Source organism: Megascapheus bottae, chromosome X (assembly GCF_031878675.1).
Source record: "Megascapheus bottae isolate mThoBot1 chromosome X, mThoBot2.hap1, whole genome shotgun sequence".
In the NCBI taxonomy this organism is placed as follows: domain Eukaryota; kingdom Metazoa; phylum Chordata; class Mammalia; order Rodentia; family Geomyidae; genus Megascapheus; species Megascapheus bottae.
The window spans coordinates 69668808-69681987 of record NC_143547.1 but is presented as its reverse complement, the minus strand read 5'-3'; the positions used below and the strand labels follow the sequence as shown (position 1 = coordinate 69681987).

The window sequence follows — 13180 nt, the reverse complement described above, 5'->3', positions numbered from 1 at the left end:
GGCTGACTTAAACCATGATCCTCATCTCAGCTTGCTGAGTAGCTAGAATAAAAGATGTGAGCGACCGTGCTCAGCCATATTTTTATTTTTATTTGTTATATTCTTAGCATCACCTCAAGCTGAGATTCAATTATGTGTACCATCTCTAATGATTTTAACTGAAGTATTCACTGATAGCTATGGAAAAGGTCTGTAAAGTCAAGTGTACTAATTCCAACAGAATATCTAATTCCAAAAAATAGTGAATGTACAAAAAGATATTATGGTGAAAAGATGTACATCAAGGTCCAGACAGTTTCACTGCAGAATACTACAAGACTTTTAAAAATGAAGTAATACCTATACTCTTGAAACTCTGCCGAGAAATAGAATCAGAAGGAACAATCCCAAACATATTTTATGAAGCTAATATTATAATCATTCCCAAACCAGAGAAACACCCAACAAAAAAAGAGAACTACAGACCTATCTCTCTAATGAACACAGAAGTAAAGCTCCTCAATAAAATACTAGCCAACAGAATCCAGAAACAAATTTAAAAAATTATGCACTACGATCAAGTAGGGTTTATCCCATATGCAAGGCTGGTTTAATATTCACAAATCAATTAATGTAATACATCATATCAATAGAGCTAAGGATAAGAATCATGTAATAATTTCTCTGGATGTGAAGAAGGCACTGGGCAAAATACAATATCCATTCATGATGAAAGAACTAGAAAAATTGGAATAAGAGGTACATTCTTAAAATAATTAAAGTCATATATGACAAACCTATAGCCAGTATCATACTAAATGGAGAAAGACTAGAAGCATTTACCTTAAAACAGGAACTAGACAGGGAGGCCCACTCTCTCCACTTCTTTTCAATATAGTGCTGGAATCCTTAGCTAGAGCAATGAGGCAAGAGAAGGACATCAAAGGGATCCACATAGGGAAAGATGAAATTAAACTATCCTTTTCACATATGACATGATCCAATACCAGAATTACCCAATAAACTCCACTCCCAAACTCCTAGCACTAATAAACCACTGTAGCAAAGTGGCAGGATACAAAATTAACCTGAAAAAGTCAGTAACCTTCTTGTACGCCAACAATACACAAATAGAAGGCCAAATCAAGAAAATGATCCCATTTGCAATAGCCCCCAAAAGAATAAAATACTTAGGAATTAACATAACCAAAGATGTAAAGGAATTATTTATTGAAAACTATAAAAGCCTAACAAAAGAAATTAAAGAGGACACCAGGAAATGGAAATACATCCCATGCTCATGGGTAGGGAAAACCAATATAATGAAAATGGCCATACTTCCAAAATTGATATACGAATTCAATGCAATCCCCATCAAAATCCCAAAGACATTCTTTACTGCAATAGAAGATACAATCCAAAGGTTCATATGGAACAAGCAAAGACCTAGAATAGCCAAAACAATTCTAGGCAAAAAGAGCAATGTAGGTGGTATTACAGTACCAGACTTCAACGTCTACTATAGAGCCATAATAACAAAAACCACATGGTATTGGCACAAAAATAGAGACCAGAAGATCAATGGAACAAAATAGAAGACCCAGAAATAGAACAACATACCTATAGTCAACTTGTATTTGACAAAGGAGCCAAAGATATACAGTGGAACAAACACAGTCTATTCAATTATTGGTGCTGGCACAACTGGATAGCCACATGCAGCTTTTTTTTTATCCTACCTTTCGCCATGTACAAGCATTAACTCAAAATGGATTAAAGACCTCAGGGTCAGAAGACCTAAAACCTTGAAACAGCTACATGATACAGTTGGAGAGACACTATAACTCATAGGCACAGGCAAAAACTTCCTGAACAGAGTCTGAGTGTCACAACAGATTGGAGATAGACTCAATAAATGGGACTACCTAAAAATAAAGTTTCTGCACAGATAAAAGCATAGCTGTTAAAGTAGAAAGACAACCAACCAACTGGGAAAAGATATTTACCAATAATACATCAGACAAATGCTTAATATCCAGTGTCTACAGGAATTCAAGAAATGAATCCCCCCAAACCCAACAAACCAATCATTAAATGGGAAAGCGAACTAAAGACAGACTTAACAAAAGAAGAGTTTAAAATGGCAGAAAAGCATATGAGAAAATGCTCATCATCCATGATCATAAAGGAAATGCAATTAAAAACAACCCTAAGATACCACCTTACCCCAACAAGAATGGCCAAGATTTTGAACTCAGAGAATGACAGATGCTGGTAGGGGTGTGGAGAAAAAGGAACCCTACTGCACTGCTGGTGGGATTGTAAGCTAGTTCATCCACTCTGGAAAGCAATGTGGGGGTTTCTTAAAGAACTGAAAATTGACCTTCCCTATGATCCCACCATACCACTCCTGGGCATCTATCCTGAACATCATAACCCAGGATGTGGTAAGGACACCTGCTCAGCTATGTTCATCTCTGCACTATTCACAATAGCCAGGCGATGGAAACAATCTAGACGCTCTACTGCAGATGAATGGATACAGAAAATGTGGTATATATACACACAAAGGAATTCTACATAGCCAACAGACAAGATAAAATAATGGCATTCGCAGGGAAGTGGATGGATCTAGAGCGAATCATGTTGAGTGAGACAAGTTAAGGCCAAAGGAACAAAAGGCACATGGTATCCTTAATATGTGGCTATTAGATCCAAATAGTACAAGAGCTATGACTCAATATTTGCATACCCAATGTTATGGACATGGCATTGGAAATATAAACACAACTACATAGACATAAAATTTATGACTCAATAGACACAATGTTTTATTACATAGATTAATATGTATCTATGACATATAAACACTCAGCCTAATTTTAATTATGTTCTAAAATCTAAGTGCCAGTAATTGTATATAGAGATTCTCTTCTTGAATACTTGTTTATTAAACTTGACATTGAAATATGATGTAAATAAATTCTTTAATTAGAAAAATGTACATCATGTCTAGTACTGTATCTGTTTTTGGATAAGTAATACATTATATGGATAAAACTTATGGTTTGACATATTAAAATCTTGTAAATTCCATCAGTGTGTGAGCCCATGGCCCTCACTGTGGCACAATAACAGGAGTGACACCTTTCTGAAGAGAGAAGTTCATGCTGGATCATGGGTTTGCTGGTTCAAATTCAAGGTTTCTTGGCTTCTTGCTTGATTAATTGATCAGATATTGATGCTTAGTTTTCCTGATTTCTTACTTAGTATAAAGGTGTCCATAAGGTCAACTTAATCTTGAGAGCCTGATGGGCTTTCATTCTATGACGTTAGCTGATCACATCCTACAGCTTTGCTTTTAAAAACACCCCAATTAAACATCTACTATGTCATTATCTCACTATTGGGATTATACTCCACACACAGTTTCAGAGAGGCAAATCCATATTCAAATCATAGTAGTGTCTGCCAGAGTTGTGATGTTCATGAAGTGCTAATTATATTTGCTAAGTTTCTTGCATGGAGAGATGTAAAACAATGGCATAAAGGCATTTTGATGAGCCAAAAAAATTTATGGTTTGTGCCTGACCACTGTCAAAAAGTTATATTTGAATTTCAACAATATCTACCCTTTCACTTGTGAAGTTACTTTAAATAATAAAAGGAATAGAAATTAGTAAGTACAATTGTGCCACACATGGAGTATTGAATAGGTGTCTAACTTTCTGGAAGCTATGGCCCTAATTCTTACATAGTTATTCTCCTAGAGACTACTTGTCTTATTTTATTATCTTTACTCAGTCTAATATATCTACCACATCACTATGTTCCACTGTTTCTCTAAACTTACCCTTACCATAGTGTCACAGTAGTCACAGAAAAAGCATGGCATGGAGGAGTTGCCAACCAGGTCCATAAACTACTTATTTTCCAATATGAATATGAAATTTCTTTACACGTGTAAATAGCTGTCATTTTCGACACAAAAATAAGCTACATAGTCTACAATATATTCAAAACAATTCACTTGTTAAACTCTACACAGTGAAATTAAAACAACTTGGCATAATCATCCATTTGACCAATTCCAAAACACATTTTGCAGGTCTACCAAGCTTTGTGTATCCTGCTACTACTGCAAATTATTCCCAACAGCTAGGTGTTTGAAGCATATCATGTAATTAACTCTTCTTATGAAGTCATTCAGATACTAGTTGTTTAAGATATTTTCCCTAATGTATGATCTCCAACAGCAACTGAGGACATGTCTATATTTGTCAAGAAGAATGGTATTTGCATATTTGCCAAAGAATAGGTTAATGTTCCTTTATGTAATGGCCAATGTTTATTTCTAAACTGCTGTATGTAAGCATGTATTTATGAACGATTTTCCAGATGAATGAAGAATTAACTATCCAAATAAACTTAATTAGTGTTGGCTTTATGCTTTTGCTCATTTTTTAAAGTTACAATAATTTTATGTCTGGCACTGGCCTGCTCAAGGCAGACCTTATCCTCTCATCTCCAGAGATGCTATTCCATTATTCCACTCATCTTCTCCCATATCATTCTGACTTCTTCCATTATCACCTGCCCTACATTATCACCTTCTTATAGCCAATGTTCCTGCCTTATCACTTCATCTAGCCCTCTACACAAATTCAATGCAAGAATAAAGGGAAAAAACCATAAAATACCAAACAACCACCTAAAATATGATATGGGAAATAAAACCGTTAGCTTTGGGCATCTTTGGCAAATGGGCTAAATAGGGTCTTACGCCTCTCCCTATTATGTGCACCTTCTTAAAGAAATAAAAAGAAATTCCCACAATAATATTATGTATGCTATGATTTATGCCATATAAGTGCTATAGAAGAGGAGTATGCAAGTCCAAACCTAGTTTAAAGCAGGAATAAAGCTATTTAAAGAAATACTCTAGTAATAATCAAATAAATCATTTTAAGAAAAATAAAATCTTCTATTTTACTAGTATTTAATATCAGGATTCTGGATATTGTTATGATTGGTCTACTTAAGGAAAAAAGTACCTATAAACCTTAAGAAAAACTTGCTTTCCAGAGTTCAAGGCCCCCAACCAACAAAAAACAAGTAGTTTTACAAAGGAATTGCCATTTATAAAAGCCATTTATAAAAGCAGTCTCTGAATACATCTTGATCATTGTCACCTCTTTCTACATTCTTACTCATTTGACTGCATAATTCCATTTTCAAACAACAGCTAGAAAATAATCTTTGAAAATTTGGTAATGCTATGAAACTTGCATGTTTTCAATTCACCATTTATATAATATCAATCTAGATAGATTTATAATTACTCAATCTTATTAATTACATATTGAATTTTAAATCCCATGTTTATATATTGTTCAACTCAAAAAAGTCTCAGTAGTTTACTATTTAAATATCCTTTGCCTTATATGTGAATTGAGAGCACAATCTGTTTAATTGCTTTAATACTGAGCATACAAAGCATAAAATATTGCAAACATAGTATCATCCTTCTGGAGAAACCTCTGAAACATCAATTTCCAGAAGCCATTTTGTTTCTACATCAAGCATAACATTTAAATTGTGTAAATAAACTGGGCACCCAGGACCGGGAGCGTGACCTAGTGGTAGACTGATCACCTAGCATGCATGAAGTCGTAGGTTTGATTCCTCAGTGCCACACACACAGAAAAAGACAGAAGTGGTGCTGAGGCTCAAGTGGTAGAGTTCTGGCTTTGAGAAATCCCAAGGACAGTGCTCAGGCCCTAAGTTCAAGCCCAGGACTGGCAAAAAATGGACTCCCATGGCTCACACATGTAATCCTAACTACTCAGATGATGGTTCAAAGCCAGTCTAGGCCAGAGCATTTATAAGAGTCTTATCTCCAATAAACTACACAGAAAAAGCCTTAAGTGGAGTGTTGGCTCAAGCTGTGCTCAGGAACATTAGGCTTTAGCACAAAGAGTTTCAAGGTTCAAGAGGCCATGAGTTCAAGCCTAAAGACAGAAAAAAAGCATAAATTGTGTAAATAAACAGAAAAACATCCTATTTTCTCATGTGAGTGAAGGACACTGACCTGAAGATAATTAGGTCATTTCTGCAAATGTAAGACAGTTGATAAATGTTTATGTGGAAAGTGAATAAATACCTGACTTTATTGAATTAAGGAAGTTGCTTTGCCCACACGTACTCTTGATATTTCCCTTGGTTATCAATGACCTGAATGTTCCTGATAGCGCTAAGGATTTTAAAGGATACCATTTGGAGCCTATTAATATGTGTTTGTGTTATGGGAGGGAAATGACATTCTCAAAAAAGGAAATCAAATGTATGATTTTCACTTATTCAGCAGAGTTCTCTCTTCTAGTGTTTTCCAAAGCATGATATTTGGAAGGCTAATAAAAGAATTCTGTGGACAAAAAAAAGGAAATGTTTTCTGATACACTCAATTAAAATATGAAGATGTGTGAGCCAGGAGTGTGGTGAAAACATAGGAAGGGGTAACAATGTTTGACAAGAAATGTTCTCACTACCTTACACATGTAACTGTAACACCTTTATACAGCACGCTAAAAATAGAAGTAAATTTTTAAAATGTGAAGATGTATTTAAATTTGTGGTCCTTATCCTTTGCTTGGTTTCTCAACATCATTGTGATGTCTATCAAATTTTGTAAATTTCTACACGATATTCAGATGAAATTCTTAAAGTTCAAAGAAAGTAAGTTAACATGCACAATGAGTAATTCTACCTCTGCTTTTGGAAAATCTAAAATGGAAAAGTAGAAGCAAACTGTTTCCACCATAATTGTAAAGGAGGTTTGATATTTACATGAGTGAAATTGTTTAGTCTAGTGGTAGAGTGCTTGCCTAGCATACATGAAGACCCGGATTTGATTCCTCAGTACCACATAAATAGGAAAAAGCTGGAAGTGGTGCTGAGGCTCAAGTGGTAGAGTTCTAGCCTTGAGAAAGCCCAAGGACAGCGCCCAGGCCCTGAGTTCAAGGCCCAGGACTGGCAAAAAAATAATCAACTACTATGAAGGTACAAAATTTAGTATATGATTGCCAAAGGAAAGTGCTTTGCATACATCTGATAGGAATTGCTTTACATGGACATGTTGTGGATTATTTGTGTTTAACTACCTGATTGAATCTTCTGCCAAGAATAAATTAAATCTAGTTCATATTAAGAAAATCAGTAATCAAAAGCAGTACAATTTCATTTGAAATTTGCCAAACATGATAGTTATTTTGAAAGCAAATGGGGGAAAGGAATATGTAATTCTAATGTAAAGAACTTTTTAAACTTCCTCAGATACTTCTCTAAATTCAAACTAAAATGTATGATAGTGAGAACTAAATCAGATCTTGAGGATCAAAAATTTAAAACATGACTAAACACAACAAATAACATTATTTGGCAGATATTTACACTACACTCAAAAGATGTAAACAAGAGTAATGTAATACAGAAATTAGTGAGGTTATATTATAATTAGTCAATGGGTTGATCATTAAAGCATTACTCAGGAGTAAGGTCATATGATTTTACCTGTAATATCAATGTATACATGTAAACACATGCACAATAATTCTTTTCCTTTTGCCAGTACTGGGGCTTCAACTTAGGGCCTCTGGCACTGTTCTTGGGTTTTCCTAAGTCTAGAGCTCTACCTCTTGTGCCACAACACCACTTCCAGCTTTTTCTGTGTATGTGGTTATGAGGAGTCGAACCCAGGGCTTCATGCATGTTGCTAGGCAAGCAGTCTACCACTACGCCACACTCCTGGCCCAAGAGTAAATCTTTAAATTATATACATTTACACTATACCCCCTGATATTATATACACATGGTGATATAATCACTATGATCAAGAAAATTAATGTGTATCCCCTCATATAGGATAACTGCTGTTTGCTGTGGTAGTATCTGAAATCTGCTCATTTAACAAGTTTCAGCATTGTCTACTACAGCTCTCACATTGCACATTAAATCATTAAACTTATCTATCCTCCATAATGACAGATGTGTCGTTTTTTTGAATTTTAACTTACAACTCCCTAATTATATTTCCTTGGCATTGGTTAGTATTATTCTACACTCTATTTAATATGGTTAGCTTCCTCATGAGTAAAATCATGATATGTTTAAGTTATCTCCTAATATAGGTTGCTGTAACTGGAAATCTAAAACATTTCCAGTGCTAACATGCTACACCAAGAAACTCCACTATTGACATAGGTTATGTCAACAATAAAAGTGTAGTTGCACCAAAAAAAATGTATGAAATTTGGCAGGCTATATATGATGCACATGAAACACAAATGAATTTTGCATTTAAACTTACATCCAATAGCCAAAGCATTTTATTATTTACATTCAGATATTCCAATGTAAAACATTAAATCTGAAAGATTTCTGTTTGAGTGATAAGAGAGACTCAACCTAAGTAGGTATATTAGACAAGATTTACTCATAAGAACAATAAAGAGAGCAAGAAACTTAAATTACAGTTATATATATATATATGCCATAAATAACACCGAATCATACTCATTGTGAGAGGTATCTTTATGGTTTAGATTCAATCCCATGTTCCTGAAAATTGCTTCCTAAAATTCTCTACCAGGTGAAAATATCCTGAGTTTATGTCTTGCATTTTTAGGAATCACTCATTTACATTTTTCTTCTATTCATTTCTAAAGCATGCACATATATTTTTATGAAATTGCTTTGAAAGATAATTAAAGCTCAAAATACCAACCCTTACTTAGGTAGAATTTTTTATAAATACTATTTTGGATATGGTCTAAGATTTTTTAATCTCAAAATCCCAATAAAAGTTCTCTCTGAAAGCACTATTCACCTACATGTAGAATCCATACACAGGTTAAGTCAAGTTCTAGAGTTGTTCTAGTATATCTTTTCTGATCTTTGTAGTCACCATTGATGAAGATTGTATAACAGTAGAGATTGTGTCCTTGCCCCCTAAATCAGTCATTTGTACTCTACACATCAGTTTCGTTTAGCACAAAATATTATTAGTGAGATTTCCAATGTTTGATTTGCTGACTATTGTAAATTCATAGCAAGTTGTCTCTTTGAACAAAATTACGTCTTCCTGAACTATAATTAAAAATCTCATTTTCCTTAATTTGGTAGAATCAATCCCTACCTGTAACTTTCAGTTCAGTTGTTCGTCTTACAAGTTTTCCTTCATACTTAAGTTCACATGTGTAATTTCCTCCATCTTCTTCTTGAACCTCCTGGATTAGAAGAGCATTTCCCTTCTGTATTATTATGCTCCTCCACATTTTTGGCTTGCATTCCTGCAGAGAAAATAGTTACAAATAAGTAAAAATATTTCCATCATAATATTTTAGGACCGACAATTTGGTACTTTCACATTTTTGTACTCTATTTGTTTATTTCTTTATTGTCAGTCATGGGGCTTGAACTCTAGGCCTGGGAGCTGTGCCTGAGTTCTTCAGCTAGAGATTAGCGCTCTACCACTTGAGCCACAGCACCACTTCTGGTTTTCTGCTGGTGAATTGGAGATAAGAGTCTCTCGGACTTTCATGTCCGGGCTGGCTTTGAACTGTAATCCTCAGACCTTAGCCTCCTGAGTAGTTAAAATAACAGGCACAAGCCCCTGGTGCCTGGTTATATTTTTCATTCTTTTTTAGAATTCATAATAATTACCTAAAGATCAAGTGCATCATAGGTATATCTCCTAAATCAAGTTCACATATCATTAACTATTATCATAAGGGCCACTTTGAAAACCTAATGCCAAGTTCAAGGAGACATTAGAGGTGATATGTCAAAAGTAGAAAGTGATACAACTCCAATGGAAATACAGTAGAATTTTAAAAGCTGCTAATAGGAGGGGGTGACTGATAAGCAAAAGTGAAAATGCAGAAAAGTTTGTGAGACCCTTTTCTCCAATTAACTACCAAAAAAAGACAGAAGTGGAGCTGTGGCTCAAACAGTCGAGCACTAGCTTTTAGCAATAAAGCTCAGGGACAGCACTCGGGCCCTGGGTTCAAGTCCCTTGATTGGCACAAAATAAATGAAATATGAGAAAAAATACATGGAAATATCAAAAATTAAAATGCTGGTAAATATTACTATAATGTTCTGGTACTTTCTAGCTTATACTGAAATTTCCAGTCATAAAAGACTGTGGTTCATTTAGCCGTTTAACATACACTGTGGGAGTCTTAAACATTATTAAATACTCATTATAGGCATTTCCACTGGCAATGAAGTTTACAATTGGTTTATTAATTATTGTAAAACTAATACTGATATTTTAGATTCATCTTCCTTACGGTCAAGCAATACATTGGAAGTGCATAATCTAGAAAGTAAAGATTAAAGGATTTCTTGTGAATCACAGCTAGATTTACTTTGTAATAAAAATAGCATGGAAAACCCATCCACTTACTTTGCCAGTTCAATAATATATAAGCACAGACTAAACTGTGAGTTTCAAAGCCAATTCTCTTAGTTTCTGGATAGGAATATGAGGGAGTCTTGCTACTAGATTGCCTTTTCCTAGAAAGAAATGTATAACAATTTTCCAGAGAGTTATAAGAATGTAGCAATAAGCAGTCTGTAAGAATACTCAGCCAAGCAGCTTCATCTTTGGGGGGGGGTAATTGTCTTCTTATCAAATATTATTCTAGTCTATTACTCATCTTGAATTTTCAACCTAAGTGGTAGCCAAACTGCTTATAAACTAGCAGAAGTACAGGGGAGCGCTGGGCAGGGATAGCAAATTATCAAGGACAAAGTGTTTTAAAATCTAAATTCCAAGTCTGTTCATTGAAGTGATAATGACACGGATGATGGGGCAGATTATGCAGGCCATATTTGGAAAGTACTTTGCACTTTCCACACTACAGTATGTACAACACCTATATCTATCCCAACTTATTCTTTCCCTCCATGCACATATTCTAAAACAGTATTGGAATCTCTTCCATCCCTCAGGTCTCAGCTGTGGGTACCTGTGTTTGAAAATTATTTGGGAAAAGAGTGCCTATTCATTAGTTTTTCATTATCTCACTTTTTTCTAATAGCAGGAGTTTGACAACAAAACAAATATCAGTACTTACATTCACAAGTATAATATTTTAGAGAGATGTTTGCTTTGTGTCCAAAACAACAACCCACACACATTTTCAGAGAGCAAATATAAGTAATATTATAGAGGACTTATAGATATAAGGCTGTTTCACTCCCTGGAGTCTTTGTGAAGAACAGTTAAGGGTCTGTCTGAAATTATATTACATACCATGTCTGGCAAGGTTTATCACCTATATGAGATTTGCTTCTGAGTTAAACCTTGGGATATAAGGTTTCTGGGAAAATGAAGAAGAAAGCCTGAATAGAGAGCAAAAAGCTCAGCCCAGCTGCCACTGTCATCATACAATAATAATCCACAATTATTTTCGCATTGCTTCCAACCCTGATAGCCTCAGATTTCTAAAGAATCATTCTGAAGGTCATTAAACAAAAATATGGGCCCTGTGGGCATTTTGAGAGGAAAGGATAATGAAAATTGAGCTCCTACACATTCACAAAAAGGTGGTGGGGGCAGGCAAATGAGCCCACACATTTATTTTATTCAAAGATAAATGAGCTTGTTTTCTAATGTCATTTGAGGGGAAAGTCCACATGCAATTAGTTCTAAGCATTTTTTATTTTCTCTGCTCACAGCTTTGCATTTTCCCAGGAAATAAAAGCTGAAAAATGTGCAAAAAATGACTCCTGATGAAGAACATCCTGGAATCTCTTACATGTTCTTTGAGAAATAGCTAGAGAAATCCAAAAGCTTTCCAAGTTGCCATCTGGACTTGTATAGGATTCTTTGTACCCAATGGAGATAGTTTTGTTTGTTTATATTTTTATGCTGTGGCTTAGAAAATTCCCCTCAGATCATCTCAGTCCTTTGAAGACAATGTAAAAAATGAAAACTCTTTTATGTTCATATCACTTTAGGTTGAAATCCAGAGTTAACATTAATTCTATGATCTTGGAAAATTTCACTTAATTTATTCAGGTCTCGCTTTCCTGCTTTACATTATTGAGAATAATAGTATTACCTATCATCTGTGTAACCAGAAAATCAGAGGCTTGCAGGATTTACTCATTATAATTTTATAGGACATTACTATGTCTAGTATAATACTATGTACAATTACAGCAGTCATTCACTACAGAAACTAGTCATTTTTTAACCTTTGTTATCCTGGACCATGTCTCTCTTGATCCTCTTATTCTGTTTGGTGAAAATGACTGCAAAGGAACTATTCAGATAAAACCAAGCTTTTCCTAATTTGTCTTCGAGCAAACAACACTTTCACCCACTAAAAACACGTAGCTCCCAAGAGGACACTCCAACACTAACATTGTTAAGTAGGTAAATGAATTATATTTTGACCATAAAAGCATTTATTGTATCTTTCTCATCATTCCACATAGATGACTTTATTGCTGTTCCTACCTATTGACTTTTTACATTGTACCTAGCTAGGTGTGGGTGTATATGTCCTCTCTCAGAAGACTTCAAAGCTCTTTACTGCAAATCATAAATGCTGTGTGCTTCTCTTCTGTTCCTTATCTAATGGACAGACAATACTGCTATATGCCACTGCCCCGGAACTGTTTAATTGTGACAGGCCATGACCTTTTAAACCTATAAGTCAAGTCTCAACTTAGGTTTTCTTCCAGCCTAGGACAAAGAGAGCCAAAGGCACAAATGTGTGCAGGGTCTCTAATATTACCTAAATTAAATTTTCCTCATTATCCGTTGCCCGTTAGACTATTAGAATAAATTGTATTAATTTGAAGATTTGTCTAAAGGCAAATATTACCTAAGTTTAACAGCTTCATGGTATGTGTGTGTGTGAGTGTGTGTGTGTGTGTGAGTGTGTGTGTGTGTGTGTGTGTGTGTGTGTGTGTGTGTGAGTGTGAACTCAGGGCCTTGCCATTTGGACTTTACCCCAAATCCTTTTTGCTTTTGTTCTTTTTCAGCATAGTGGCATGTGTTTTTGCCTGGAGTAGCTTCAGATTACAGGTCTCTTATAGACTTTTACCTTGAAAATAATAAAAGGTGCACTAGTATGCCCATTTTCTCTGTGGATATGAAGTCTCACTAACTTTTACTCTGGAT

At 35.0% G+C, this 13180-nt stretch overlaps 1 protein-coding gene across 1 annotated transcript in view; it reads right to left on the bottom strand.

Moving 5' to 3' along the window:
* The window catches only part of Il1rapl2 (interleukin 1 receptor accessory protein like 2), a 479341-nt gene that overhangs the window by 419421 nt on the left and 46740 nt on the right, over positions 1–13180 (bottom strand). The window contains exon 4 of the mRNA XM_090327149.1: positions 9173–9326. Within this exon, the coding sequence (XP_090183275.1) occupies positions 9173–9326 (154 nt within the window). The remainder of the gene's footprint in view (positions 1–9172; positions 9327–13180) is intronic.